A 24941-nucleotide genomic window follows, 5' to 3' on the forward strand; every position below is an offset into this window, starting at 1 on the left:
TGTTCAACGGTGTTGGTATGTGGGCCTACCTTTTTGCAGTGGGTAACGTGGATCCAAGTGGCTCTCTCAGCTATTCTTATAGCGAAGGCAGTTACCAATAGGACTTGGTATGGTCCCTCCCAGCGTAGCTGCTTTCAATCATTTTTCCTCAACGATTGGATCCACATCCAGTCTCCAGGTTATATACTATGAATCACCTTCTCCTTTAATTCTCATGTAGGACACAAATTCTTAGAAATAAGGGTATGGTTAACGAACAATTTTCTCATGTATTCTGCTAGTGTATTCTCTAGTTCTATGTCTGCCTGTTCTGGTCCTGCCAAATGTGGCATTCTGTAAGGTCTTCCAAACACTTTCTCAAAGGGGGATAACCCATCTTTATCTGGGGTTACTCTAAATTTCTTCCCTTCACTCTGTGATAACTCTATAAAATCCATTTCCAATTGCTGGAAGGGGTACTTAGCCGGAGGATACTCACCCTGAGGTGCCCTTTGTCTGCCCTGGTGATTATTTTGAGCACAGATAACACGTCTTGAACAAAAGTTTTTTATTTTTATTTTTTATAATTAGTAATCCCATATGCAACAAAGTGTTGTCTAATCTGCTCTACCATCCATCCCTCCCGTTGTCACATGGCTCTGCCCATGGCTCTGCCCGTGTGTCAATATTGCAGCATTTCTAAACAGTAATTTCGGGTGAATTGGTAAGCTGTCTTTGACCCATATTCCTTCCTTATTTACTGCGCCTTGCTTCACCCATCTGTGAACTTCCTTAATTGGGGCCCTACTGTAGCTCTCTATAAGTAGATCTCTATCTATCGAAACGTCCTCTTTTGACAGCTGACTGGGACCAGAGAAGTGTTTTAAACCTGCTGACAACATTTGATAATACCTCAACTTACTTCTATCCCATTAAAGTAATCGAAGATTAGTACAATTGACTAGCAACAGGTATCCCTCATTCAGGGAAAGCTCTCTCAAGACGCCCAGTAAAGCCTTTTTATTTTTTTATTTTTTTCAATTAGGTCCATAATACACATTTCGTTTGTCTCCAATTTCCATGTATTTCTCGTCCCCAGTAAATTCTGGGACCTCTTGTGAGGATTTGCCTCCCATGGCTGGTACTGTTAAATATCCCTTAGCCACCTCTTCTATATAACAAGTTATTCAAAACAGTTTCACACAACAATTGGAATCACCCCTTCCTGTATATGTAGTCTTGACTAGTCCCTCAGAATTATCTCACACCGTTACAGAGGAATTTATCCCCTCAAATGTAATGTTGACAATTCCGTCAGTTTCATACAACAGAAATGGGTTCTCCCTCTCCTAGTGATCTTAACCGTCCAAATGTACTCAATTATATTAACCCTCTCTTCACTTCACACCCCTCCCTGTATTTCTTTATCCCGGATTATTTGCTGAACATTACTGTTCTATAATCTACTACAGGTTCTCTGAATGCAGGGTAGTTTCTTTTGGTAATTGGCCTATTACCGTGAGTCGTTACGGACCCACCAACCTTAAATTGGCTACAACCTTAAATCGGCTACCGGCTACAACCTTAAATTGGCTACCTTAAAATGGCTACGCATTGATCAATTTGCTACTTTAAATTATGACGTTACCCTCAGTCAATATTTTTGCAAGTTCTCAAATCAATTTCACCAAGTAATGAATAAAGACTACTGACCTTATCCTTGCAGCCGAGATTCAATGTAGGTTTGGATTCCGTCACCGTCTCTGTCATTAATCAGGTGTACTCTGGCCTGTCTTAACCCTTAAAGTCAAAGGGCAGGACTTTCTATTTACGAATGTATCATTCGCCCGTCGACGGTTTTCAGAGTTAACCTGGAATGACAGAGGCAGGTATTGGATTCCGGCCTTCACAATTCTGCCATCACAATTTCAGAGTCCATCTTTTATACTCACACGTCATACAAAAATCCCTCCCCTCTTTAGGCGGGCTGTAGTTTTCCACTTTAAAACTGCTCTCCTGACCATCAGTTCACACACACATACACACACACACACTCTTTCAAGCCTAACAGTTTCTCTCCTCCCTAAATTCCTCAGTTATCTTGGTTTCTCAGTTGCCTGTAGACAGTTCTCCTTGTCCTTTGTTGTCTGGTCTAACTCTTACTCACATTGCTAAATAGTAGCTCAATGTCATAGTCTTTACTGGTCCTACACTCACACATTCTAACACATTTCACACAGTTTCAGGGTGTAATAATTAGTCATTAATAATTATTCTATCATAACCTAACACACACTGGAAAGGAGTAAGGTTAGTAGAGGAGTGGCGGAATAAGGTTTGGGCCATCTCTGCCCAGGGGATATAACCCGACCACTCCCCCTGCCGGTCCTGGCAATATGACCGCAGAAACCTACCCACATCCTGGTTGACTCTTTCCACCTGCCCATTACTATCGGGGTGAAAACCTGAGGTCAGGCTGATCGAGACCCCCAGACGTTCCATGAACGCCCTCCAGACCCTTGAGGTGAACTGGGAACCCCGATCCGACACAATATCCTCAGGTACCCCGTAGTGCCGGAAGACGTGTGTAAATAGGGCCTCAGCAGTTTGTAGGGCTGTAGGGAGACCTGGCATAGGAATGAGACGGCAGGACTTAGAAAATCGATCCACATCAACCAGGATCGTGGTGTTCCCTTGTGAGGGGGGAAGGTCCGTAACAAAATCCACCGATGGGTGGGACCACGGCCGTTGTGGAACGGGTAGGGGTTGTAACTTCCCCCTGGGCAGGTGTCTAGGTGCCTTACACTGGGCGCACACCGAGCAGGAGGAAACATAAACCCTCACGTCCTTAGCTAAAGTGGGCCACCAGTACTTCCCACTGCCCAACCGATGCCAGGATGACCAGAGGAGGGTGACGTGTGAGCCCAATAGATCAATCGATCGCGAACCTAGAGCGGCACGTATATATGACCCTCTGGACACTAGGGGGGAGTGGGCTCAGTACGTAACGCCCGCTCAATGTCTGCATCAACCTCCCACACCACCGGTGCCACCAGACACGACGCCGGAAGTATGGGAGTGGGCTCAATGGACCTCTCCTCTGTGTCATACAGTCGGGACAGGGCGTCTGCCTTAGCGTTCTGGGAACCTGGTCTGTAAGTAAGCGTAAACACAAAACGAGTGAAGAACATGGCCCACCTTGCCTGGTGAAGGTTCAACCAATGCCTCCACACTTTCAGAGCTTTAACCACAGCTAACAGCTCCCGGTCCCCCACATCATAGTTGCGCTCCACCGGACTGAGCGTCTTAGAAAAGTAAGCACAGGGGAGGAGTTTTGGTGGCGTACCCGAGCGCTGAGACAGTACAGCTCCTATCCCAGCCTCGGACACATCCACCTCAACCTGGAAGGCCAAGGAGGGATCCGGATTAGCCAGCACTGGAGCCGAAGTAAACAGGTCCTTCAGATGACCAAAATCCCTGTCTGCCTCAGCTGACCACTGTAGACGCACCGGTCCTCCCTTCAGCAAGGAGGTAATGGGAGCCGCTACCTGACCAAAGCCCCGGATAAACCTCCGGTAGTAGTTGGCAAAACCCAAGAATCGCTGCACTTCCTTCACCATGGTTGGAGTCGGCCAATTACGCACGGCCGAAATGCGGTCATCTCCATCTCCACACCTGACGCAGACAGGTGGTGTCCTAGGAAGGAGATGGACTCTTGGAAGAACAGATATTTCTCCGCCTTCACATACAGGTCATGCTCCAACAGTCGACCAAGCACCTGACGCACCAGGGACACATGCTTGGCCCGTGTAGTGGAGTATATGAGAATGTCATCTACAGTGGGGAAAAAAAGTATTTAGTCAGCCACCAATTGTGCAAGTTCTCCCACTTAAAAAGATGAGAGAGGCCTGTAATTGTCATCATAGGTACACATCAACTATGACAGACAAAATGAGATTTTTTTTTCCAGAAAATCACATTGTAGGATTTTTAATGCATTTATTTGCAAATTATGGTGGAAAATAAGTATTTGGTCAATAACAAAAGTTTCTCAATACTTTGTTATATACCCTTTGTTGGCAATGACACAGGTCAAACGTTTTCTGTAAGTCTTCACAAGTTTTTCACACACTGTTGCTGGTATTTTGGCCCATTCCTCCATGCAGATCTCCTCTAGAGCAGTGATGTTTTGGGGCTGTCGCTGGGCAACACGGACTTTCAACTCCCTCCAAAGATTTTCTATGGGGTTGAGATCTGGAGACTGGCTAGGCCACTCCAGGACCTTGAAATGCTTCTTACAAAGCCACTCGTTCGTTTTCCGGGCGGTGTGTTTGGGATCATTGTCATGCTGAAAGACCCAGCCACATTTCATCTTCAATGCCCTTGCTGATGGAAGGAGGTTTTCACTCAAAATCTCACGATACATGGCCCCATTCATTCTTTCCTTTACACGGATCAGTCATCCTGGTCCCTTTGCAGAAAAACAGCCCCAAAGCATGATGTTTCCACCCCCATGCTTCACAGTAGGTATGGTGTTCTTTGGATGCAACTTTGTCCTCCAAACACGACAACTTGAGTTTTTACCAAAAAGTTATATTTTGGTTTCATCTGACCATATGACATTCTCCCAATCCTCTTCTGGATCATCCAAATGCACTCTAGCAAACTTCAGACGGGCCTGGACATGTACTAGCTTAAGCAGGGGGACACGTCTGCCACTGCAGGATTTGAGTCCCTGGCGGCGTAGTGTGTTACTGATGGTAGGCTTTGTTACTTTGGTCCCAGCTCTCTGCAGGTCATTCACTAGGTCCCCCCGTGTGGTTCTGGGATTTTTGCTCACCGTTCTTGTGATCATTTTGACCCCACGGGGTGAGATCTTGCGTGGAGCCCCAGATCGACGGAGATTATCAGTGGTCTTGTATGTCTTCCATTTCCTAATAATTGCTCCCACAGTTGATTTCTTCAAACCAAGCTGCTTACCTATTGCAGATTCAGTCTTCCCAACCTGGTGCAGGTCTACAATTTTGTTTCTGGTGTCCTTTGACAGCTCTTTGGTCTTGGCCATAGTGGAGTTTGGAGTGTAACTGTTTGAGGTTGTGGACAGGTGTCTTTTATACTGATAACAAGTTCAAACGGGTGCCATTAATACAGGTAACGAGTGGAGGACAGAGGAGCCTCTAAAATAAGAAGTTACCGGTCTGTGAGAGCCAGAAATCTTGCTTGTTTGTAGGTGACCAAATACTTATTTTCCACCATAATTTGCAAATAAATTCATTAAAAATCCTACAATGTGATTTTCTGGATTTTTCTTTTCTCAATTTGTCTGTCATAGTTGACGTGTACCTATGATGAAAATTACAGGCCTCTCTCATCTTTTTAAGTGGGAGAACTTGCACAGTTGGTGGCTGACTAAATACTTTTTTTCCCCACTGTATATACACCACTACACCCTGTCCGTGCAGGTCCCTGAAAATGTCATCAACAAAGGATTGGAAGACTGATGGAGCATTCATCAAACCGTATGGCATGACGACGTACTCATAGTGACCAGAGGTGGTACTGAATGCTGTCTTCCACTCATCTCCCTCCCGGATACGCACCAGGTTGTACGCGCTCCTGAGATCCAATTTCGTGAAGAAGCGCGCCCTGTGCAATGACTCCATCATACTAGCAATCAGAGGTAGTGGATAGCTGTATTTTACAGTGATCTGATTAAGACCACGGTAGTCAATGCACGGGCGTAAGCCACCATCCTTCTTCTTCACAAAAAATAAACTCGATGACACAGGGGAAGTGGAAGGCCGAATGTATCCTTGCCTCAGAGATTCGGTGACATGTGTTTCCATAGCCGCCGTCTCTTCCTGTGACAGAGGATACACGTGACTCCGGGGAAGTGCAGCGCCTACCTGGAGGTTTATCGCACAATCCCCCTGCCGATGGGGTGGTAATTGAGTCACCTTCTTTTTACAGAAGGCGAGAGCCAAATCGGCATATTCAGGCAGAATGTGCATGGTGGAAACCTGGTTTGGACTTTCCACCGTAGTTGCCCCTACAGAAACACCTACACACCTCCCCGAGCACTGACTAGACCATCCCTTGAGAGCCCTCTGTTGCCATGAAATAGTGGGGTCATGAGAGGTTAACCAGGGAAGCCCCAACACCACTGGAAACGCAGGAGAATCAATTAGATAAAGACTAATTGTTTCCTCATGCCCCTCCTGCGTCTTCATCCAGAGTGGAGCTGTGACCTCCCTAATCAAACCTGACCCTAAAGGACGACTATCTAGGGCATGTATAGGGAAGGGCACATCAACTGGCACAATAGGAATCCCTAACCTACGGGTAAACTGACGATCAATAAAGTTCCCAGCTGCGCCTGAATCTACTAGCGCCTTATGCTGGGAATGGGAAGAAAACTCTGGAAATACAACATCTAGACACATATGCGCAACAGGGAGATCTGGGTGAGTTGGGTGCCTACTCACCTGGAACGGTCCACCAGTGCTCTGCCTACTGTCTCGACTCCTTAAAGACCTTCCCCAGCACCGACCAGCAGTGTGTCCTCTGCGGCCACAGTTGGTGCAGGGGACGGCCCCTCTACCGGTCTCCCTAAGAGCAGCACCTCCGAGCTCCATAGGGGTAGGGTCGGAGGTGCTGGGGGATGGAATGGACGGCCCCTGATCCGGACGTCCGTGGGTGGCCAACAGGTTATCCGGTTAATTGTCGGATTGACATATCCACCAGTTGGTCCAGGTTTAGGTTGGTGTCCCTGCAGGCCAGTTCCCGACGAACGTCCTCCCTTAAGCTGCAACGGTAGTGGTCGATGATGGCCCTCTCATTCTATCCTGCGCTGGCAGCCAGAATCTGAAAGTTCTGTGCAAACTCCTGCGCGCTCCTCTTCCCCTGTCTGAGGTGGAATAGACGCTCACCCGCCGCTCTCCCCTCTGGTGGATGATCAAATACCGCCCTAAAGCGTTGGCCCACTCGAGCGCTTTACCGGACAGACAGGAGATGAGGGCGGACACGCTCTCGTATCCCGAGGGAGCCGGGTGGATGGCTGCCAGGTAGAGCTCTACCTGGAGCAGAAAACCCTGACACCCGGCAGCTGTACCGTCATATGCCCTCGGGAGCGAGAGCCGAATCCCACTGGACCCAGATGGTGAAGAGGTGAACAGTGGTGTTGGTGGTGGTGTAATTGGAGGAGGTATAGGGATACCTCCTCTCTCCCATCGCTCCATGGTATTCACCACTCGGTCCATAGCGGTGCCGAGAGCCTGGATCATGGCCGCTTGTTGTTGGACGCGTTCCTCCATCGATCCGGCTGGCATTGCTGTACCTGCTGACTCCATATTATGGTGCGTGTTTCTGTGTTTCTGTCAAGGCGTCAGTGTATGCGGTAGACGAAGTCAGGCGCAGGACACAGAGCTAATCGAAAAAGCATACTTTACTCGTAGGTAAATCAATGAACAAAACCTCCACGCAGGGAGGAACAAACCCGCACACTAACGACAACCAAAACATGAACAAACACGCACAACACACAGTGTGAGACAGAGGGTTAAATAGGGAAGACATAACTACATGATGGGAAACAGGTGTGACCAATAAAGACAAAACAAGTCGAACATAGACACATGGATCGGTAGTAGCTAGTACTCCGGTGACGACGAACGCCGAAGCCTGCTCGAGCAAGGAGGAGGGGCAGCCTCGGCTGAATTCGTGACACTGATTGAGAGGGGGTCAAATACTTATTTCCCTCATTAAAATGCAAATCAATTTATAACATTTTTTACATGCGTTTTCCTGGATTTTTGTTGTTCTTCTGTCTCTCACTGTTCAAATAAACCTACCATTAAAATTATAGACTGATCATTTCTTTGTCAGTGGGCAAACGTACAAAATCAGCAGGGGATCAAATACTTTTTTCCCCTCACTGTATATGGCCACTCCTCCCCCTTTCTGTAATATGTCACATCTAAATACATTATAATCACTTACTTCAATGTCTTTATCAGATACAGAACCATTTAACCATGTTTTCGAGAGAACCAGAATGTCAGGACACTAGTCCTGTACCCAAATGTCAATTGTGTAAATTTTTTAAATCATACTTCTCACATTTAGGTGCATTAGCCCAAGCTCTCAATGATATTTAAAGTCATGGGGGTATTCAGCTCATTCCCATAAGAGCTAACAGGTTGTAGGGGAATTGAGGAGGGTGGTATGGTATGTAGTGTGGCTGGCAAAGCTCCAAACTCTCAGCATATGTAGGCTGATGATGTGAATGATACATGGCGTGGACTGCATCATGTGGTGCACTACCCTCAACAGAGTTTTGCCAGACCCTAGGGTAGTGGTCGGTGCTGTGTAGAGCTGGGCTGAGTTGAGGTGGGCCTGGTATGGTAGAGCTGTGCTGTGATTGGTCAGGTCTGGTAGAGCTGTGCTGTGAAGGACCGGGTCTGGTAGCATGGGAGGGAGGTTGTAGGGGGAATTAAAGAGGGTGGTGTGGAGAGCAGTGTGGCCGGCGATGCTCCAAACTCTTCATGGGGCCTCTTTACTATGTATGGCTTGGGCATAGCTCAGTGTGTCTGCATACAGTTCCTGGGAGAGAAGTGGTAGAGGGTGGTGTGGGGGGCAGTGTTGCTGGCTGTTCTCCAGTCTCTGTGAAGTGCCTCCAGATACAGGTCTAAAGGAGCATCTGATTTGTCTCAGGGAGTTGGTGGCTGGTCTGCTGCTCCTGTGGGGTGAGGTGGACTGGCCACCCGGAGCAACATCCTTTAACGTCCTGGTGAAGGTGGGGACTGTCTCTTTGTACAGGTGTACATTGTCATAAACACAGTGCAGGCTGAGGGTGGGATGGTGGGCCAGGTGTACGTTGGCCCATAGCACACAGTCCCGAGAGAGGCTGGCATTTACCCTCTGGATGGTGGCATGGTGGAAGTCTCTCCTCTGGAGCAGGGTAGATATTACTATCTTCGCAAGGGGGAAGATGGTGGAGACCCTCTCTATCACTCCCCCTAGTGATGTGGCCACCCTCTCCTGTTGGGCATGCAGGTCATTGGTCCTTGTGTGAATTATGATATGGCTCGGGGAGCCAAGCTGGGCCACAGTCAAGAGCTCCATAGCTCTCTCTGTTGTGGGGCACCATAACTTTGTCACCTTTTTATTTGTGCAAAGTTTGGTTGGGTTGGTTGGTTGGTTGGGTTGGTTGGTGGGTTTTGATTCAGCTGTTGGCCTGATCCTTGGTTTTTGTGGGACTCTTTGTAGAGTGGATGGTGGTGGCTGAGAAATTCCTGCCTTAGCTCATGTACTGTAGCTCCTTCTGGAGGTCGTGCATGTGGCTGGTGTTGGCTGTGCTGGACAGTTCCTCTCTAAGTCTGCGCACTTCCATCCTGAGAGCCTGGTTGTCCTTTTCAACATTTTTCATTGTACACTGCAGCTCCCGGATCTCATCCCTATGCTGACGCACCAGGCTGATCTCCTCCTCTATAAGATGCTGCGGTACTGCAGGTGTCACGTGTGAGAGAGGCATGCTCAGGGCTATGTCTGCTGCAGGCGAGGGAGGGAGAGGGACACTGGGGACTACATACTGGGGCACAGAGGGAGTGGAGGCTGTTGTAGGTAGTGACAGTGGAGTGGTTTTAAGTTCAGCAACAAGAGGTTTTATTTGGTCAAAGTAGTGGACAAATTGATCCAGACTGGTCTCCGAAACTTGAACCATCACAGTGCCGTTATTATAAATATTAATGTTACATTTAGGGGTGGAATCAATGCACAGTTGCCTCAATGTTCTGTTTTCTGACATTTTAAGTTCATTGTTGGTCTTGTGGAGAGCTGTGTGCCAAGCATTAGGATAATCCATGTAGAACGAAAGGTCTCCTTTTATTTCCTTGTTTGCTTTTAGGATCAAGCCTTTGGGGATTCTCTTAGCAATTTATTTTTGAATTTATTTTTTCCTGATTCACTTATAACATTTTCAGGATACGTGATGGAAAGGTCTCTGAAAAAAATGCTTAGAGAATGCATCCATATTCATCTCCATGGTGACACTGCTCTAGAATGATGTGCATGTGCCTCTTGATGAATGCACTTTTATGAATTATACAAATAAAGATATTAAATGTGTTTTCCAATTAATCAACACATTACACATAAATTAAGATACTCTCTCAATGTTCGGAATGTTTCTACCTCCTTTCCAAGTGCTCTTTTGCTTGGTTGTTTGCTCGTCTGAATGCTTGTTTCCTTATAATCCTTCCTCTTTCTCCCTCTGTTGGTTTTGTGTTTGTTTATCTATGTCCTAATTCTTATTGTTGTCCTTGTTGGATTTATAGTCCTCCTATCCTATTCCTTCCTTGAGTTGCCTGATGATTCAGCAGATGAGTCTTGCAAGAACCATTTCTACTAGATGGACAGAACACAGCAATGCAATAAAATACTTTGTTTTTACAAAAATTGCAATTTAAGGAGGGCCTCTTCTTAAGTGCTGCTGCTCATGGAATTGGTTGCTAGGAGATGAATGTCCACAAAGAAGGAAGGCTGGCAGGAGGAGGTGAGATCAGGTGGGAACATTCTAGCCAATGAGAGGGCACTTACGTGTGTGAACAACAGATACAACTCCGATATAAAATATTTTTTCTCAAAGTTGCCGGAATTCCAAAAGCGTCCATTTATATCAGTTCATTTGTAACAACCTAAACATTACGAAACTTCTATTGGATCAAATAAGTCTCACGTAGCAAATTAGCAATAAAAAAATGTTGTTGATCAAATACGACCCTCTCTCTCATCGCTTTATTTCTCGCGCAGACAGATATTGGGCGGAATTAATCCTCTCGCTTTGCCTCTTCCTCACGCTTATATTTAGCCACACTGACCACATGGTTTCCTTGTGTATGTTACCATTCCATTTACTCCATGCCAGCCATTATTATGAGCTGTCCTCCCCTTACCAGCCTCCTCTGCCTAACCTGCTACGTAAATTCACCTAACCTTTGTCGTTTTAGTTCCCCTAATCTTTTTTTGTAAATTAACCTAACCTTTGTCGTTTGTTCCCCTAACCGCCAATGTAAATGGTCCCCATAATTCTCATTTGTTGTTACAGTGGAACAAGCAACCTGGTCTCAATGAAAGACGTATAATACTATACCTGCCCAAGATGTATGATAAGTTGATCATCCAATCCGTATGCTATTGTATGACCGGGTGAGACATATGATCGCTATTACATCCATAATGTATATAGCATACTAAATTGAGTGTCATAGATTTACGTACAGAATCATACGAATTGCCCTGAGACCACGTTGGAAATATTTTATATTTATGTTAATTCAAAAGTATGTGGATAGTATGGTTTTCCCATGTTTGACAGGTACTTTGGTGGCTTTTCAGTGTTGGTTGTTTAATATTTATGTCAGTTACTTGCAGAACCATGTCTGACAATTACAGTGGGGGAAAAAAGTATTTAGTCAGCCACCAATTGTGCAAGTTCTCCCACCTTAAAAGATGAGAGAGGCCTGTAATTTTCATCATAGGTACACGTCAACTATGACAGACAAAATTAGAGAAAAAAATCCAGAAAATCACATTGTAGGATTTTTTATGAATTTATTTGCAAATTATGATGGAAAATAAGTATTTGGTCACCTACAAATAAGCAAGATTTCTGGCTCTCACAGACCTGTAACTTCTTCTTTAAGAGGCTCCTCTGTCCACCACTCGTTACCTGTATTAATGGCACCTGTTTGAACTTGTTATCAGTATAAAAGACACCTGTCCACAACCTCAAACAGTCACACTTCAAACTCCACTATGGCCAAGACCAAAGAGCTGTCAAAGGACACCAGAAACAAAATTGTAGACCTGCACCAGGCTGGGAAGACTGAATCTGCAATAGGTAAGCAGCTTGGTTTGAAGAAATCAACTGTGGAAGCAATTATTAGGAAATGGAAGACATACAAGACCACTGATAATCTCCCTCGATCTGGGGCTCCACGCAAGATCTCACCCCGTGGGGTCAAAATGATCACAAGAACGGTGAGCAAAAATCCCAGAACCACACGGGGGGACCTAGTGAATGGGGGGACCTTTTTTTCCCCACTGTATCTGTTTTTAAAGGTACATTACAGAAGTTAACTTAAGTTACTGTTTACCTTGAATTGTAGCTTATATTTAAACTGTATGATTCATAAAAACAACATATGACCAGAATTGATTTCTGTCCATTTAAAAAATAAATAATCCTCTACACTCAAAAAGGGTTCCAAAAGGGTTCTTCGGCTGTCCCCACAGGAAGAACCCTTTTTGGTTCCAGGGAGAAACCTTTTTGGTTCCACGTAGAACCCTTTTGGGTTCCATGTAGAACCCTCTGTGGAAAGGGGCCTACATGGAACCCAAAAGGGTTCTACCTGGAACCAAAGGGGTTCTACCGGGAACCAAAAGGTTATTCAAAAAGTTATCCTATGGGGACAGCCGAAAAACCCTTCTAGGTTCTAGATAGCTTGTTTCTAAGTGTAAAGCCAAAAAGTTTGTAAAAGAAGAGTTTATCATCAAATAAGTGATTTGATTTCAAACAGGCAACAAAGTTATGGTTCAAATTAGAGCCTTTATGTTTTACTCATCCTTTATTTTGAGTGTATGAGAATGTTCAGGCATTCTTTTTCTTTTTCTTTTTTTAATTCACCTTTATTTAACCAGGTAAGCCAGTTGAGAACAAGTTCTCATTTACAACTACGACCTGGCCAAGATAAAGCAAAGCAGTGCAATAAAAACATGGGATAAAACAAAACATACAGTCAATAACACAATAGAAAATCTATATAAAGTGTGTGCAAATGTAGTACGTTATGGAGGTAAGGCAATAAATAGGCCATAGTGCAAAATAATTACAATTTAGTATTAACACTGGAGTGATAGATGTGCAGAAGAAGATGTGCAAATAGAGATACTGGGGTGCAAATGAGCAAAATAAATAACAATATGGGGATGAGGTAGTTGGGTGTGTTAATTACAGACGGGCTGTGTACATGTGCAGTGATCGGTAAGCTGCTCTGACAACTGATGCTTAAAGTTAGTGAGGGAGATGAGTCTCCAGCTTCAGAGATTTTTGCAGCTCGTTCCAGTCATTAGCAGCAGAGAACTGGAAGGAATGGCGGCCAAAGGCGGTGTTGGCTTTGGGGATGACCAGTGAGATATACCTGCTGGAGCGCATACTACGGGTGGGTGTTGCTATAGTGACCAATGAGCTAAGCTAAGGCGGGGATTTGCCTAGCAGTGATTTATAGATGGCCTGGAGCCAGTGGGTTTGGCGACGAATATGTAGTGAGGGCCAGCCAACGAGAGCGTACAGGTCACAATGGTGGGTAGTATATGGGGCTTTGGTGACAAAACGGATGGCACTGTGATAGACTACATCCAATTTGCTGAGTAGAGTGTTGGAGGCTATTTTGTAAATGACATCGCCGAAGTCAAGGATCGGTAGGATAGTCAGTTTTACGAGGGCATGTTTGGCAGCATGAGTGAAGGGGGCTTTGTTGCGAAATAGGAAGCCAATTCTAGATTTAACTTTGGATTGGAGATGCTTAATGTGAGTCTGGAAGGAGAGTTTATGATCTAACCAGACACCTAGGTATTTGTAGTTGTCCCCATATTCTAAGTCAGACCCACCGAGAGTAGTGATTGTAGTCGGGCAGGCGGGTGCAAGCAGCGTTCGATTGAAGAGCATGCATTTAGTTTTACTAGCGTTTAAGAGCAGTTGGAGGCTACGGAAGGAGTGTTGTATGGCATTGAAGCTCGTTTGGAGGTTTGTTAACACAGTCTGCGTAGAGGTGGATCTGAGAGTCACCAGCAGCAAGAGCGACATCATCATTGATATACACAGAGAATAGAGTCGGCCCGAGAATTGAACCCTGTGGCACCCCCATTGGCAGACAACAGGCCCTCCGATTTGACACATTGAACTCTATCTGAGAAGTAGTTGGTGAACCAGGCGAGGCAGTCATTTGAGAAACCAAGGCTATTTAGTCTGCCAATCAGAATGTGGTGATTGACAGAGTCGAAAGCCTTGGCCAGGTCAATTAAGTACTGTCTTTTATCGATCGCGGTTATAATATCGTTTACGACCTTTAGCGTGGCTGAGGTGCACCCATGACCAGCTCGGAAAACAGATTGCATAGCGGAGAAGGTACGGTGGGATTCGAAATGGACGGTGATCTGTTTGTTAACTTGGCTTTCAAATACTTTCGAAAGGCAGGGCAGGATGGATATAGGTCTGTAACAGTTTGGATCTAGAGTGTCACCCCCTTTGAAGAGGGGGATGATCGCGGCAGCTTTCCAATCTCTGGGGATCTCAGATGATTGAACAGGTTGAACAGGCTAGTAATAGGGGTTGCTACAATTTCGGCGGCTAATTTGAGAAAGAAAGGGTCCAGATTGTGGGGGGGTGCAGAGCTGGTGGGGTAGCCAGATGGAAAGCATGGCCAGCCGTAGCAAAATGCTTATTGAAATTCTCGATTATCGTAGATTTATCTGTGGTGACAGTGTTTCCTAGCCTCAGTGCAGTTGGCAGCTGGGAGGAGGTGCTCTTATTCTCCATGGAATTTACAGTGTCCCAAAACTTTTTGGAGTTAGTGCTACAGGATGCACATTTCTGTTTGAAAAAGCTAGCCTTTGCTTTCCTAACTGATTGTGTATATTGGTTGCTGACTTCCCTGAAAAGTTGCACATCGCGGGGGCTGTTCGATGCTAATTCAGTACGCCACAGGATATTTTTGTGCTGTCAAGGGCAGTCAAGTCTGGGGTGAACCAGGGGCTATATCTGTTCTTAGTTCTGAATTTTTTGAATGGGGCATGCTTATTTAAGATGGAGAGGAAAGCATTTTTAAAGAACAACCAGGCATCCTCTACTGACGGAATGAGGTCAATATCCATCCAGGATACCCGGGCCAGGTCAATTAGAAAGGCCTGCTCGCTGAAGTGTTTTAGGCCAGATGGAAAGCCAGATGGAAAGCCAGATGGAAAGCATGGCCAGCCGTAGCAAAATGTTCATTGAAATTCTCGATTATCGTAGATTTATCGGTGGTGACAGTGTTTCCTAGCCTCAGTGCAGTGGGCAGCTGGGAGGATGTGCTCTTATTCTCCATGGACTTTACAGTGTCCCAAAACCTTTTGGAGTTAGTGCTACAGGATGCACATTTCTGTTTGAAAAAGCTAGCCTTTGCTTTCCTAACTGATTGTGTATATTGGTTGCTGACTTCCCTGAAAAGTTGCATATCACGGGGGCTGTTCGATGCTAATTCAGTACGCCACAGGATGTTTTTGTGCTGGTCAAGGGCAGTCAAGTCTGGGGTGAACCAGGGGCTATATCTGTTCTTAGTTCTGAATTTTTTGAATGGGGCATGCTTATTTAAGATGGAGAGGAAAGCACTTTTAAAGAAAAGAACAACCAGGCATCCTCTACTGACGGAATGAGGTCAATATCCATCCAGGATACCCGGGCCAGGTCAATTAGAAAGGCCTGCTCGCTGAATTGTTTTAGGGAGCGTTTGACAGTGATGAGGGGTGGTAGTTTGACCGCGGACCCATTACGGACGCAGATAGTGGAGGTGTATTTAGAGGGTAAATTAGTCAGGATGATATCTATGAGGGTGCCCGTGTTTACGGATTTAGGGTTGTACCTGGTAGGTTCCTTGATAATTTGTGTGAGATTGAGGGCATCTGGTTTAGATTGTAGGACGGCCGGGGTGTTAAGCATATCCCAGTTTAGGTCACCAAGCAGTACGAAATCTGAGGATAGATGGGGGGCAATCAATTCACATATGGTGTCCAGGGCACAGCTGGGGGCTGAGGGGGGCCTGTAGCAAGCGGCAACAGTGATAGACTTATTTCTGGATAGGTGGATTTTTAGAAGTAGAAGCTCAAACTGTTTGGGCACAGATCTGGATAGTATGATAGAGCTCTGCAGGCTCTCTCTACAGTCCTCTTTGGCAGTCCTATTTAGATGGAAAATGTTGTAGTTGGAGATGGACATTTCAGAGTTTTTGGTGGTCTTCCTAAGCCAGGATTCAGACACTGCTAGAACATCAGGGTTGGCAGAGTGTGCTAACGCAGTGAGTAACTCAAACTTAGGGAGGAGGCTTCTGATGTTAACATGCAAAAAAACAAGGCTTTTACGGCATTATGTACAGACAAGGATATGGAAGGATATGATTACAGTGGAGGTAAACCTAAGCATTGGGTAACTATGAACGAGATAGCATCACTGGAGGCACCGATTGAGCCGGTCTCCATGTGTATGGGGGGTGGGACAAAGGAGCTCCCTGAGGCTGGTTGAGCGGGACTGGGGGCTCTACTGTGAAATTGTACAATAAGAACTAACTGGAACAGCAATAGGCAAGGCATATTGACATGGGAGAGAGGCATAAAGCATTCACAGGTGTTATTCGAGAGAGCTAAGACAACAACTGGTAATGGCGATGAAAGTTTGGGCTGAGGCTAAACAGATAAACAGGACAGATAAACAGGATGGGGGTACCGTGTAAAGGAACAGTCCAGCAGGCATCAGCTGTGCAGCTGAGTGATCATAAGGTCCAGTGAACAGCAATAGGTGAGACCGGGAGCAGTTCGAATGGCTGCTACAGCACAGGCGAACAGGAAGCACGGCTGTTGATTGCGTGTGCTAGCAGGCCGGGGCTAGCAGATGGATCTTCATGGTCATCGCAACGGGAAGCCTGTTGAAACCACATCAGACGATTACGTTGGCAGACCAGTCGTGATGGATCGGCGGGGCTCCATGTCGACACTAGGAGGTCCCGTCCGGTTGACAGAGAGGTAGATAGCCGGGAGATGGGCCTGGCTCGAGGCTAGCTCAAGGCTAACTGGTGCTTGTTTCGGGGGCGGTGGTGATTAGCCAACAACATCCATCCGGTTGCAGCTAGCTAGTTGCGATGATCTGGTGTTAAGATCCAGTGATTCAGTGATTCTGCAGAAATTCCAATATGTTCTTGGTCGATAGCGCGCTGTGCAGACTGGCCGATAATAGTCCAGGCTAGAGCTAGCTGGTAGGTAATGCAGGCCACAGACAATGGTGAAAACCGCTAACAGTGGCTAATAGCAATAGGCTAGTTAGCTAGTTAGCTGGCTAGCTGGCTAGTTTCAACTGGAGGTTCTGGATAAAAAGGTAAAATAAATAATATAATCCGTTCCATATTGGGTGAGGCGGGTTGCAGGAAAGTATATTTAGTTGAAGGATGAAAAGTGTGATTGAGAAATATATACAAAAGAGACAAAACTAAAAACAGGCTATTTACACGGACACACTACAGAGTACACGACAACACTGCTATGCCATCTTGGATCAATCTTAACATGATTGAGAAAGGTTCTTAATGTGAGAGGGTTTGAGGACATGGTAGTGCAATCCACATGGATTCACGTGCAATCCACATGGATCCACATGGAAGTAAGCATTACGTTTGACAGTGTATACCATGTGTATCCTGTATGTACAATGAATAAAACTTGAAACTTGAAACATGGTAGTGCAATACAAATGGTGCTCCTCTAATGGCTTGGCTCATGTGAGCATTGGTTGCCCACTGTTGTCTCTTTGATGAACTACAACAACAACAAAAATACTGGACTACTTGAACAAAGACGAAGCATTGCATCAAGCATCAATTTAGTATTTTGTGACAGACGCACAGGAGATTTTGCTCTAAGAGCAGAGCTTACCATCAATATCATTTTTTCTGTTCTTTTCCCTTCAGCATCCTCAGATCCAGAAGGAGTCCCAATACATCCGATTCCTGTGTTGTGATGATGAGCACACTCTCTCCCTCTGGGTCAACTCCATCAGAGTAGCCAAGGTGAGCCTTTTTTTAGACCCTTTTCACACTATCTTGCCAACCTGAACTGTGCTGGCTCAGTTATTGGTTATATTCCTTTCATATTATTCTTTCCAGCATGGTCCTAGCAACTCCCACATGAAAAAATACTATAGTATACTATGGTATAAATACTATAGTATTCACTGTACTGACGAGTTTCAGAAGAAAGTTATTTGTTTCTGGCCATTTTGAGCCTGTAATCAAACCCACAATTGCTGATGCTCCAGATACTCAACTAGTCTCAAGAAGGCCAGTTATATTGCTTCTTTAATCAGCACAACAGTTTTCAGCTGTGCTAACATAATTGCAAAAGGGTTTTCTAATGATCAATTAGCCTTTTAAAATGATAAACTTGGATTAGCAAACACAACGTGCCATTGGAACACAGGACTGATGGTTGCTGATAATGGGCCTCTGTACGCCTATGTAGATATTCCCTTAAAAATCAGCTGTTTCCAGCTACAATAGCCATTTACAACATGAACAATGTCTACACTGTATTTCTGATCAATTTGTTGTTATTTTAATGGACAAAAAAAATTGCTTTTCTTTCGAAAACAAGGACATTTCTAAGTGACCCCAAAACTTTGAACAGTAGTGTAGATGCTTTCTCCTTGGGGAAACCGACTGGAGAAATGCTAAATGAGCAGAGTTCCATCATCTGTAGGTAGGTAGGACTGGGGTCATTGTATTTGTTTGTTTTTTTCAAAATTCTTTATAGGTAAAATGTCACATAAATCAACATTTTATAATAATTCATTTAAAAATAAACAATTAAAAACAATAAGCAATCAATTCAAATTGAGCAAACCAAATGGTCATCTAGTCAAACAAAAGCACAAACAAAAGCAATCAATAAATGTTTATTTTTTAAGAATCGGGAGAATCAGTCCATCAAATGGCCTAGTCAAGTCATTAGGTCTGGACTTGACTAGGCCATTCCAAAACTTCAAATGTGTTGCTTTTTAGCCATTTTCATGTAGACTTGTCTGTTTTGGATAATTGTCTTACTGCATGACCCAGCTGCGCTTCAGCTTCAGCTCACAGACTGATGGCCTAACATTCTCTTGTAGAATGATCTGATACAGAGCAGAATTCATGATTCCTTCTATTAAGGCAAGTCGTCCAGGTCCTGAGGCAGCAAAGCATCCCCAAACCATCACACTACCACCACCATGCTTGACCGTTGGTATGAGGTTCTAACTGTGGAATGCAGTGTTTGGTTTTCGCCAGGCATAATGGGATTCATGTAATCCAACATTTTGACTCAAGTTTGCCCTAAAGCACCTGGAAGCACCTGGATGATCATCAAGACTCTTGGAAGAATGTTCTATGGACAGATGTATAACTTTTTGAACGACATGGGTCCCATTGTGCCTGGCGAAAACCAAACGCTGCATTCCATACCAACGGTCAAGCATGTTGGTGGTAGTGTGATTGTATGTAATTAATAAAGGCGCCGGAGGGGATGGCTGCCATTTTACGGGCTCCTAACCAACTGTGCTATTTTGTTAGTATTTTCGCATTGTTTGTAACTTATTTTGAACATAAAGTTGCTGCTACCGTCTCTTATGACCGAAAATAGCTTCTTACATCAGAACAGCTGTGATAGGTGATTTGAAGGAGTCAGGCGCAGGAGGGTTAATCACAGAATACAGAGTTTATTCCATAGGACAGAGTTACGCTGGATAGCGTCAAACAGTCCAGCGTGCAAAACAGGCGCACTGGAACAAAAACAGGCACACAGGGAAAATATACCCCGGCAATACAACCAAGCTACTCTCTCCTCACATTAAACAATCACCCACAAGGACATGGGGGGCCGAGGGAACACTTATACATGTACTAATGAGGGGATATGAACCAGGTGTGTGTAATAGACAAGACAAAACAAATGGAATGATGAGATATGGAGCGACAGTGGCTAGAAGGCCGGTGAAGACGAACTCCGAAGCCTGCCCGAACAAGGAGAGGAGGCAGATTCGGAGGAAGGACAAAGATTTTTTCTTTAATGAGTCCGACGCGAAGGATATTCTGCTTCCCGGAGACCAGGCCCAAATCCCTGTCATTCGCGTGAAGAAAAGATGGAGATACAGGGGGAGAAGGTCGGGGTGCCTTGTGAGAATCCGTAGCCGAGTGAGTAAACCGCCACTACCATCCGTTCTATTGGCCAACGTGCTATCACTGGAAAACAAACTGGATGATCTACGGTCGAGACTATCCTACCAACGGGACATTAAAAACTGTAATATATATCTAAAGGCTAGAGCTGCCGCTTTCAAGGAGCGGGACACTAATCCAGACGCTTATAAGAAATCCCGCTATGCACAGAGACAAACCATCAAACAGGAAGCGTCAATATAGGACTAAGATTGAATCCTACTACACCGGCTCTGACACTCGTCAGATGGAGGGCCAAACAGGCCCCCATTAACATCGATGGGGCTGTAGTGGAGCAGGTTTTGATGGGGCTGTAGTGGAGAGTTTCAAGTTCCTTGGTGTCCACATCACCAACAAACTATCATGGTCCAAACACACCAAGACAGTCGTGAAGAGGGCACGACAGCACCTTTTCCCCCTCAGGAGACTGAAAATATTTGGCATGGGTCCCCAGATCCTCAAAAAGTTATACAGCTGCACCATCGAGAGCATCCTGACCGGTTGCATCACCGACTGGTATGGCAACTGCTCGGCATCCGACCGTAAGGCGCTACAGAGGGTAGTGCGTACGGCCAAGTACAACACGGGGGCAAAGCTTCCTGCCATCTAGGACATCTATACCAGGCGGTGTCAGAGGAAGGCCCAAAAAATTATCAAAGACTTCAGTCACCCAAGTCATAGACTGTTCTCTCTGCTACTGCATGGCAAGCGGTACCGGAGCGCCAAGTCTAGGTCCAAAAGGCTCCTTAGCTTCTACCCCCAAGCCATAAGACTGCTGAACAATTAATCAAATGGCCACCCGGACTATTTACATTGACACTCCACGCTTTGTTTTTACACTGCTGCTACTCGCTGTTTATTATCTATGCATAGTCACTTTACCCCTACCTACATGTACAAATTACCTCGACTAACCTGCACCCCCAGACATTCACTCGGTACTGGTACCCCCTGTATATAGCCTCGTTATTGCTTTCATTTTTTACTTTTGTTTATTTCGTAAATATTTTCTTAACTCTATTTCTTGAACTGCATTGTTGGTTAAGGGCTTGTAAGTAAGCATTTCACGGTAAGGTTGTGATCACCTGTTGTATTCGGCGCGTGACAAATACAATTTGATTTGATTTGAATTGTTGTGTTATTTGTTCAGTCAGGTTCCCTTTATCTAATATTAGGTTTTGGTTGAAGATCTGATAACATTCAGTATCAAAAATATGCAAAAGTTTAGAAAATTTTAAAGGGGGCAAATAATTTTTCACGCCACTGTATGTTGTGTGTACCTATCTATCTTTGTTTAGTATGGGACCACCCTGTACAAGAACTACCAGACGGCAATGAGGAGAGCCTCAACCATCACCTCCACTCTGCATCTGACTAGTCTGCCTGCCTCCAGCCCTTCCACACCTTCTACTGTGCACAGAGGTGACACACAATTACATTTACATTTTACATTTTAGTCATTTAGCAGACGCTCTTATCCTGAGCGACTTACAGTTAGTGAGTGCATACATTTTCATACATCCACACATCCTTGTGGGGACCAAAAATGTATTCCCTTTCAAAATTATATTTTCCCTAAACCTTAACCCTTAACCTAACCATAACCATAACCCTAACCCCTAACCTTAACCCTAAGCCTAAAATAGCAATTTTCCTCGTGTCCAAATGTTCCTTGTTTTACTGTCCTTGTGAGGATTTCTGGTACCCACAAGGATAGTTAAACAAAAACACACACACACACACACAGACACAGAAAATAATATGGTCAACCCCAAAACATAATCTAAATAATAAATATTGTTTTCCTCTCTTCAGCAACAGCGAGGGCAAATGGACACACCCCTCAGGAGTACCTCCCTGAACCCCCCCCAGACTTTATTCCCCCGCCCCCTGCTGGTTGGGGCTCTGGGGTCTAGAGAAGGAGCTCCACCCCCTCAATGCCCACCGATGACTACCATAGGACGTTCTCAACCTACCTACCTACAGACAGGCAGGCCCAGTCTACATGGACAATGCTTCCTGAAATAGAACCCTCTGGAGGTGACGGGCCCTGCTCCAATAAAATACACCCTTCCTTCCTTCCTTGAAGTAACTGATCTGAAATTACATGATTGGACAACGGAATGTAATGAAGACATTTCCAAACCAATGACTGATGATGCATGTTCTTGGGTTATTTCTGTATTTAATATAGCATAATTAATAAGACCTAGGGCCTAGATTCAATCAGATCAAGCGTTAACCCGCGAAGGCAGACACGCATGGCGGATGTTTTGGCGGTGTCAGAGGTGGAACTGCGTTGGAGCCGTCAAATCGGTGAGCAGCTGCTCTTGCGATCATTGTTACGAAGCCACACCCATTCCAATGGTTCCGAACAAGAAAATGCAGGCTATATAGAAATAATTACGCTCAAATAAAAAAATTATTAAACAAAAGAATGAGAATTTCTATCATCCTAATGGAGGTGTAGATTACATCTCACATTCCAGTGTTCGAACTTGTAAACAAGGCTGCATGGGATTTCTGTTTATGCGACTCCGTGCAGCCAATGGTAATGTCCGCTTTAGGTTGAATGCCGGCAGCCACTTGTGGATTTGACAGCTCTAACACAGTTTTAAAAAAAATCATATATATATATATTTTTTTTAATTTTTATTTAAATTAATTATTGGGGGGGACGAATCAACCTATTTAGAATATTGCGGGGGGGGGGCATGTCCCCTCATCCCCCGTAACAATTTCACCTATGGATCACTAAATAACAGAAGATGTTTTGTTGAGATCACGAGATAATCAAAGGTACCAAGCATTATGGAAAGCCATTTTAACATATTCATATCATTTTTATATTAATAATTGTATTTTTTATATCAATAATTACTACAATTATATCAGTAATGAGATGTTTTTATATTTAAAAATCAAATTATCGATATCAATAATTCCACTTTTTTATCTAAAAAATTATATGATAATGACCTTTTTGCGGGTACGATGGAATTTGTATGCTCCTACATACAGTCGCTAGTGAAAGGCTACATACTGTATGCCTTGCACAGTCTTCACATTTTGCACAGTCTTCACATAGATTCCTATAGATCTACAAAACGTACTCCTCTTTTTCAAAGTGAAAGCACATTTATAGAACATTTTAAGAAATTAAAATGTATTGATTGCGTATGTCTTCACACCCCAGAGTTAATACTTGGTGGAAGCACCTTTGGCAGCCATTACAGCGGTGAATAATTTTGAATAAGATTTTACTAACCTTGCACAACTCTTAGGGTTTTTGTCAAAATTACTCAAGCTCAGTAAATTTGGTTGGGAATCATTGATGGACAATAATATTCAATGATTGTCACTGATTTTCAAGCAGATTTAGGTCAGGACTGAGACTACTAGACCATTCAGGAACACTCAACATCTCTTGGAAAGCCATTCTGGTTTATCTTTGGCATTAGAATTTGTGTAATTGTTCCACAAAAAAATATAACTATCGCAGGGTTAGGTATTCAGAAGACTATGGCAGGTTTCCCTCTAACTTTTTACCTGTCCTTTGCTCTTTTCATATTTCTTTTGATCCTAACAAACTCTGCCGGTAAAAAGCATACCCATAACATGATTCTGCCACCACAATACTAATCTTTATCAAAATGATTCACACCTGTAATGGCTGCCAACGGTGCTTCCACCATGGTCCCCTATCCTCTTCACGCTGTACACAAACTACTGCGTCTGCAGGCACCACAACAACTACGTGGTTGTTCTCAGACCAAACCGCTGTCCTCGGACTCTTAAACAAAGGCTCTGACACCAACGGCTACAGGGCAGAGATTGAAGGATTCATCAAATGGTGTGATGAACATCACCTTCAGCTGAATTTGAAAAAAACTGAGGAGATGATCCTTGACTCTATGTCCATTGGAGACCACAGCCCCATAGTGGTACACAGAAAAAACATTAAGCAGGCGAACTCATACAAGTACCTGGGGGTCCACATTGACAGTGGGCTTTGCTCGTGCACCCATGTGGAGAGCGTGTGCTCATGCATCCAACAGCGCATGCACTTCCTGCGTTGACTTTAGGGTCTATGGAGTCAACCAGAAGATCAGGCTTGTCTTTTATAGATCCACCATTGAATCAATCCAATGCTACAGCATTGTTATATTGGTTTGGTAACCTGACAGTGCAGCTCAAAGCCCAAATCTTGAATCTGACCAAGACAGCAGGGAAGATTATAGGCATGACACTTCCCTCCTCTCTCCAGGACATTTTCGAGGAGACCATCATCAGACAGGCCAGAAAGGTCATATCTGACCCCACACATGCACTGAACACAGAGTTCCAGCTGACGCCATCTAGGAGGCGTTACAGGGTGCCAATAGAGCCCCACAGTGGAGGTGTCATAATACCCATAAAACCTAGCGGTCAAACAGGGAAATGGTTCCAATCAATTTTCCACCATTCATTTTTCCCATAGGGGATTTTAGAAACACATAAAATAAGGGCTGTGTTTCGTGTAGGCTTATTCTGGCGTGAAGTTTTGATAATCATGTAAATCTCTCGGACAAGGTGACTTTTATCAATATATTGGGCTCTATTTACTCTCAGATTCGAAAATGCTAATTAGCATCAAAGTAGACATGCAAGAATACAAATCCCTGCAAGCTCCTGCATGTCATCTCTAGCTGACACCTTTGCTAACAGGTATTGTGCCAATTTAGAACGTGCACAGGACAGTTCACAGAATTGTCAATTTAAAGAAATGTAGCCAATTTATTAATTACTAAATGTAGCTAACATTAGATAGTTAATCCAGAGATTCTTACCTTTGCCTCGATTTGGCAGTCTCGTCCAGATCATCGTGGCGTTTGTAGTTCTTTATGATAGCCACATTCACAGCTAATTAACATT

General features: G+C 44.6%; 1 protein-coding gene across 1 annotated transcript in view; it reads left to right on the top strand.

Moving 5' to 3' along the window:
* Window positions 1-22707, top strand: part of LOC121534930 (amyloid beta A4 precursor protein-binding family B member 1-interacting protein) — a 48786-nt gene extending 26079 nt beyond the window's left edge. The window contains exons 11-13 of the mRNA XM_041841555.2: window positions 17748-17846; window positions 21326-21449; window positions 21843-22707. Of these exons, the coding sequence (XP_041697489.2) occupies window positions 17748-17846; window positions 21326-21449; window positions 21843-21943 (324 nt within the window). The 3' untranslated portion in view covers window positions 21944-22707. The remainder of the gene's footprint in view (window positions 1-17747; window positions 17847-21325; window positions 21450-21842) is intronic.
* The last annotated feature ends 2234 nt before the right edge of the window (window positions 22708-24941 follow it).

Source organism: Coregonus clupeaformis, chromosome 21 (assembly GCF_020615455.1).
Source record: "Coregonus clupeaformis isolate EN_2021a chromosome 21, ASM2061545v1, whole genome shotgun sequence".
In the NCBI taxonomy this organism is placed as follows: Eukaryota; Metazoa; Chordata; class Actinopteri; order Salmoniformes; family Salmonidae; genus Coregonus; species Coregonus clupeaformis.